The sequence below is a fragment of the Schistocerca nitens genome, chromosome 5 (assembly GCF_023898315.1).
Source record: "Schistocerca nitens isolate TAMUIC-IGC-003100 chromosome 5, iqSchNite1.1, whole genome shotgun sequence".
NCBI classification, from domain to species: Eukaryota; Metazoa; Arthropoda; class Insecta; order Orthoptera; family Acrididae; genus Schistocerca; species Schistocerca nitens.
Genome location: NC_064618.1, coordinates 139,044,632 through 139,051,595, shown reverse-complemented (window position 1 = coordinate 139,051,595; position 6,964 = coordinate 139,044,632). Strand labels below are relative to the sequence as shown.

Sequence of the window (6,964 nt, the reverse complement as noted above, 5' to 3'; positions counted from 1 at the left end):
CATAACTCCGCCGTTTGTGGCCACAGGTAAACCACCACCGACGTCACCGCCACAGTCCCCGCCAGTGACTCCATCGCTCTGCCACCCCCGCTGCCTCCGCCGCCCCCGCCGCTTCCGTCGCCAGCCTGAAGCAGCTCCTATACGCGCTTGCTGTGCTCCAGTGGGACTCTCGACTGCAGCAGGTGTACAGAAGAGCTATTCGGCGAAGCGACATGGAACTTTCAGAGTCGACGAAGTAATCGTAACTTAGTGTATCCAAGAGTTAGAAAAGAACCGACGTCGATGAGTGTTGGTAACGTGGCAGTGAAGTAAGTAAGAAGAGATGCAGTGTTGAGGAGAGGACACCGATGAAGGGGGGAGTAGCGGACTCGCCGCGGTGCAGTGGTCGCCGTCGAGCGCTCGGCGCGTGGAGTGATCGATGAACTAGGAGGCCGCGCCGCCAGTGGGAGGCTGGGACCGTGGCTAGCGAGTGCGAGGAGCGCCCGGCGCCGGCGCCGCCCCCGCCCCCGCCCCCGCAGCCGCTGTGCGCGGCGGCGGCCGCGAGGCTCCACGGCGGCTGGCGGCGGCCCCCGGCTAGCGGCCAACCCTCCGCCCCCAGCGCCACGGCCAAGCTGCAGCTCTGCCTGCGGCCGCCCGCCGGGGGCGGCGGGGGCGGCGGTGGCGGCTTCGGCCAACGCGTCGCGGACCTGCCCGGCGGGCCCCCGCCGCCCGAAGACGGCGCCTTCCTGGCGACGCCGCTCAAGCCGGGCCCCGGCGCCAGCCCCGCGGGGGCGGCGTCGGCGTCGGCGGCGACTCAGGCGCGCTTGCAGCGGCGGCGCGGAGGCCTGGGGCGAGACGTGCGCGGCAGCCCCCGCCTCGGCGGCCGGGATCCGGCGCCCTGCCCCCGCGCCGCCCCAGCTGCCCCTCGCATCGCTCCCACCGCTGCCGCCGCCGCCGCCGTCGCCGCCCACGCCACGCACGCCCCCGCGCAGTCTCCGCCGCCCGACAGCGAGCAGGGGGATCCGCCTCCCAGGAAGGTGCGCCGGCCCTTCTACCGGCGCTTCCTCAGCTACGTAAAGCAGGCGTGGACCGGCGTCAAATTCGCTCTAGGTAACTCTCACCCAGCGTATTTCCTGTCTTTTCTTACTCTTTCGTAAGAATGATTTATTACACAATGTAGTCACAACAACAAACTCAGGAGAGCCGAAAAAAAAAACAACAGACACATTACTCTAAGGATGACTGTAAATGAACCCTTCAGTTAAAATAGGGGACGAGAACGTCAAACGAGCTTAGGTAACACGCTGTCTTGGGGTACACATGATAATATCGAATGCTTTTTTATTCCAATCTCTGATCACAATATCAAATCTGTAGACGATGACCGGTTTCAATCTGTAATGACCACCCTCAGTTCTTTTTTACACCAAGATCTGAGGATGGTAATTACGTACTGAAACCGGTCATCGTCTAAAGAATTGATAGTGTGATCAGAGATTTGAATAAAAAAGCATTTGACGATATTGGACCACTGTTTGTATACGCGATTATGTCGCAGTTGGTGAAACATGATAAGATGTTGAATTTCCACGAAAACATAAGGCTAACAACAGACAAAGCAGAAAAAATACTGCCAATGATAAAATCTGAGTAAAATTATTTATTTCTAAAAAGGACAGCAGTACCCGGTTTCAGGACACGGATTCTGTCTTCAGGTGCATCTGTAAAATTTTAAATGAGTAATAATACCTAACCACGTGGTTAAGATAATCTCATTCTGGAAACATCCCCTAGGCTGTGGATAAGCCATATCTCCGCAATATCCGTTCTTCCAGGAGTGCTAGTTCTGCAAGGTTCGCAGGAGAGCTTCTGTGAAGTTTGGAAAGTAGGAGAGTCCGCAGCTCGTGGTCGTGCGGTAGCGTTGTCGCTTCCCACGCCCGGGTTCCCGGGTTCGATTCCCGGCGGGGTCAGGGATTTTCTCTGCCTCGTGATGACTGGGTGTTGTGTGATGTCCTTAGGTTAGTTGGGTTTAAGTAGTTCTCAGTTCTAGGGGACTAAAGCTGTGAGGAGGGGCCGTCAGTCGTGCTTGGGTAGCTCACATGGATGCCGGCGCGGTAGCTCGGCGTGTTCGGTCAGAGGGTTAGCTGCCCTGTGTAATAAAAAAACTGAGTTAACGCATCAACGACGAACTGAAACGGGTGTCTTGCGACGTCCGCCCCGAACAGATGAAACGAACGAAAACGAACAAAATGAGATAAAAAAGATGATGGTAGAGCACTTGCACGCGAAAGGTAAAGGTCTCGAGTTCGAGTCTTGGCCCGGCACACAGTTTTAATCTGCCAGGAAGTTCAAGATAACCAAAGCTAAACGGAGCCTACAGAAATTCCCAGAAAGAAACCTCTGTACATTCATTGCAATTTGAGTCCACAAAGGATGCACAAATAAGGTTAAAGTAGTTATGAATCCTTTGGGAACTCACATTTTAACCTACGTATAGGGTTTTTTTCTAAGAATTTATGTTGGTTCTGTTTAGCTTTGAGGATCTTAACTATGTGGATAGGTATTACTTTTCATTTAAAATTTGGCAGATGCAGCTGAAGATGGGACGTATGTCCTGAAAGCGGGTTGTGTTTTCCTTTTCAGAAATAAATAATTTTTACAGCTGTAGCGGATTTTATCGTAGACATTGAATATCAGTTGTGCACGTTCGGTCAAGACAAATGTGTGTAAGAAAATACTACATACAGTGGTGAGGCTAAATTCGACACAGTCCAGACTGCCTCTAGCAGTCTTAAGGAGATATCACTGCTACGCTTCGAATCAGTATTCAGCTTTGTAACCAGCACGTTCTTGTACAGAATGAACGTGGTTACTAAGGAAGCATCAGCCAGACGAGGGCAGAGAAGTGTCCTACTTCGGCTGTCAGAAGCCTTCGGGACCAACTCAGTGGATCCAGCGTGTGTATTGCTTAGAGTATGCCCGATGGATATCAAGATCAGATGTGGAACTGCACATGCTGGTTAAAGATGGGGAGACTAGATAAGGTAGCCTACACACAATAAATGATGTACCGACATAGACAGCACGTCACTTTGAAAGTTGGCGTGGGATCTGATAAGGAACGTAGACTGTACGACTTCGTTCCTGACATAATGGAGCGGCTGAGAATAAAACATACCAGTCTCAGCCACGGAAGGTACATTTTTTTAACTGGACACGGACCTCATCCATGCACTTAAATCGCATGACTCCGAGACAGACACCCACATGCACGTGCGGGGAAGAAGGCTCCCCTGAACACATGGTCTCCCTCTGCGGGCAATAAGCTAACAATAGACATACACTACACTTACACTGCACAGAAACAGAAATGCATATATACAAGGCAACAAGAGACCAAGAACAACGGGCCCAATTAAATGCATTTACAGACAGTATTTCAGAGCGAACACGTGAAGAAGATATGCAACGTTACACCAATCTGAAGAGGGTGGACAGCGAGACCCACAATGACAGCGACACTGAAGAGGAACTGGAGGAAGAGGAAGATGAGATGTAACAGTAAATAAGCCAGCTATAAATTATGAATCAGACATAAACTGCCAAAATCCACTGACAAATTATATACACTCATGCTCATAAATTAAGAATAATGCTGATACATGGTGAAACAACGCTCTGGTGGGCGGTTTGCGGGTTTAAATCACCTCGGGGTATGACCATGTAGTGTATTTGACCTGCGGTCGTCGCACGGTGGCGCAGGCAGCAGTCCGCATAAGCAGAGGTGCGTTGGTGCATGTCAGACTACGGCGCAGCGAGTAAGTGTGCAGACGTTTTCAGACTTGCTAATGGTGACTGTGTGTTGAAAATGGCTCAAAGAACACATATTGATGACGTTATGAGGGATAGAATACTAGGGCGACTGTAGGCTGGTCAAACACCGCAGGTCGTAGCACGGGCCCTCCGTGTGCCACAAAGTGTGATCTCAAGATTATGGCAACGATTCCAGCAGACAGGAAACTTGTCCAGGCGCTACAGTACGGGACGTCCACAGTGTACAACACCACAAGAAGACCGATACCTCACCATCAGTGCCCGCAGACGGCCACGGAGTACTGCAGGTAGCCTTGCTCGGGATCTTACCGCAGCCACTGGAACAGTTGTCTCCAGACACACAGTCTACAGACGACTGAACAGACACGGTTTATTCGTCCAGAGACCTGCAAGGTGCATTCCACTGACCCCTCGTCACTGGAGAGCCCGTAAAGCGTGGTGTCAAGAACACAGTACACCGTCAGTGGAACAGTGGTCCCAGGTTATGTTCACGGACGAGTCCAGGTATAGTCTGAACAGTGATTCTCGCCGAGTTTTCATCTGGCCTGAACCAGGAACCAGATACCAATCCCTTAATTTCCTTGAAAGGGATCTGTAGGGAGGTCGTGGTTTGATGGTGTGGGGTGGGATTATGACTGGTGCACGTACACACCTGAATGTCTTTGACAGAGGAACTGTAACAGGTCAGGTGTATCGGGACGTCATTTTGCACCAGTTTGTCCGCCTTTTCAGCGGTGCAGTGGATCCCGCCTTCCTCTCGATGGACGATAACGCACGGCCCCACCGAGCTGCCATCCTGGAGTAGAAGCTTGAAACAGAAGATATCAGGCGAATGGAGGGGCCTGCCTGTTCTCGAGACCTAAACCCCATCGGGCACGTCTGGGAATCTCTCGGTCGACATATCGCTGCACGTCTTCAAACCCCTAGGACACTTCAGGAGCTCCGACAGGCACTGGTGCAAAAATGGGAGGCTATACCCCAGCAGTTGCTCGACCACCTGATCCAGAGTATCCAAACCCGTTGTGCGGCCTGCGTACGTGTGCATGGTGATCATATCCCATACCGATGTCGGGGTACATGCGCAGGAAACAGTGGTGTTTTGTAGCACATATATTTCGGAACGGTTTTCTCAACTTATCACCAATACCGTGGACTTACAGATCTGTGTCGTGTATGTTCCCTATGTGCTTATGCTATTAGCGCCAGTTTTGTGTAGTTCCACGTTGAATGGCACCATATTCTGCAATTATCCTTAATTTATGAGCATGAGTGTACATCAATCAAATAAGAGCTAAGGATAGCGAACACTAGAGTAAATGAAATGTAAGGTGCTGGCAATCTAGCCAAGAAAGCAGCCCTTGTTGTACATGGATGAATAGCTAATGTCACTGTATAGGACTAGCAGTACTATTTCTCTATCTTTTGCTATAAACTATTTTGCTGCAACCGACGGTCAGTAGCTGAACAAACCATACCGATGTGTCCACCGCCAGTCACAATTGATTATGGCACTAACAGATCTCTGCTCTGTCCTGTCATCTTTTCATTTCCTCCTTAAAACAACAAAATGTTATTTGTATTTCAGCCTCAAATTATTTTTTATTTTAAAAATCATTTAGTCCGTGACAAATGTTGCAGATAAAAACAAAACAAAAACTACAATAAGGTGACAAACGAAAACTGTAGTATGTATAATTTTTAAAATATCAGATAGGTTTCTAAATCTGCATGAAATAAATAAATGTTCTTTCGTAAGCAAGGTAGATGAATTGTCATTTTCACTATTGGTATAATCAAGGACTAGCCACATCACGGCTCGTGAGGCGCGTGCGGTTCTTGCCTCAGTTTGGCGTGGCTTCTGTTGTCACTTGGCAATCGGGTTGCGCAAACGAAAGACAGCAGGTTACCTGCGCAGCTGAGCCAAGAGCGAGGCGGCTTGAAAAAGCGCGAAGAATTTCCCCTCGCCGGCCGGGGTGGACGAGCGGTTCTAGGCGCTAAAGTCTGGAACCGCGCGACAGCTACGGTCGCAAGTTCGAATCCTGCCTCGGGCAATGCTGTGTGTGGTGTCCTTAGGTTAGTTAGGTTTAAGTAGTTCTAAGTTTTAGGGGACTGATGACGTCAGAAGTCCCATAGTGCTCAGAACCAATTGAACCATTATGAATTTCTCCGCATTCTCTAATGGGCCCGCACTCAGTGTGAGCCGGGTGGCAGTACAGACGGCAGCGGACAGACGAAACATCCTGTCCCCGCTTCTGCGCAGCAGGCGGTCGACTCGCTACACTGCTGGACCGGCAGCTGTCACGAACAGCAAGCAACATGAACCTAATGCAACACAATCTGTGTCTACCAGACAACTTACCATACAGTTAACATCGGTTACACCTCGTTATATATTCTACCGTTAAATGGCTCTGAGCACTATGGGATTTAACTTCTGAGATCATCAGTCCCCTAGAACTTAGAACTACTTAAACCTAACTAACCTAAGGACACCACACACAGCATTGCCCGAGGCAGGATTCGAACCTGCGACCGTAGCGGTCGCGCGGTTCCAGACTGTAGTGCCTAGAACCGCTCGGCCACATCGGCCGGCTATTCTACCATTATAAACATGTTCAAGCGTAGTATAGTATTCAAAATACAGGCTGCTTGTTTTAGCTTGAGAGAACTAGATATCTCGAAATCCACGCCTCGTTCGAAAAAAAAATGCTCTAGGTGAATAGATAATAGTACTAAGGGGACAGCTATCTGTGCTACCTCGTAACCATCCATCCTGCCTTGGCGTGGTTAACTTCCCATTTTCAAATGCGAACCACTTCATTTTTTATTCCATATTGGGATTCTACTCATCAAAAGACAGGGTGACAGTTACTGAACTATATGAAAAGAAACATAAATTAGTTACAAACTACGGCGTGCACACACTTTTTTCAACATGTAAACGTCACTACAGATATACGGATTTAGATTATGAAATGTTCGATATGCCTGCCATCATTGGCGATGATCTGACGCAGACGAATAGCGAAATTCTGCATGACCCACTGTAGTGTCGCAACATGGGTGGTGTCGATGACCTCCTGAATGGCTGTTTCCAGCTCAGAAATGGTTTTGGGGTTACTACTGTACACCTTGTCTTCAATATAGTCCC

General features: G+C 49.8%; 1 protein-coding gene across 1 annotated transcript in view; it reads left to right on the top strand.

Annotated features, from left to right (window-relative positions):
• Positions 1-282: 282 nt before the first annotated feature.
• Positions 283-6,964, top strand: part of LOC126260310 (uncharacterized) — a 351,423-nt gene continuing 344,741 nt past the window's right edge. Inside the window, exons 1-2 of the mRNA XM_049957634.1 lie at positions 283-308; positions 428-1,089. Of these exons, the coding sequence (XP_049813591.1) occupies positions 283-308; positions 428-1,089 (688 nt within the window). The remainder of the gene's footprint in view (positions 309-427; positions 1,090-6,964) is intronic.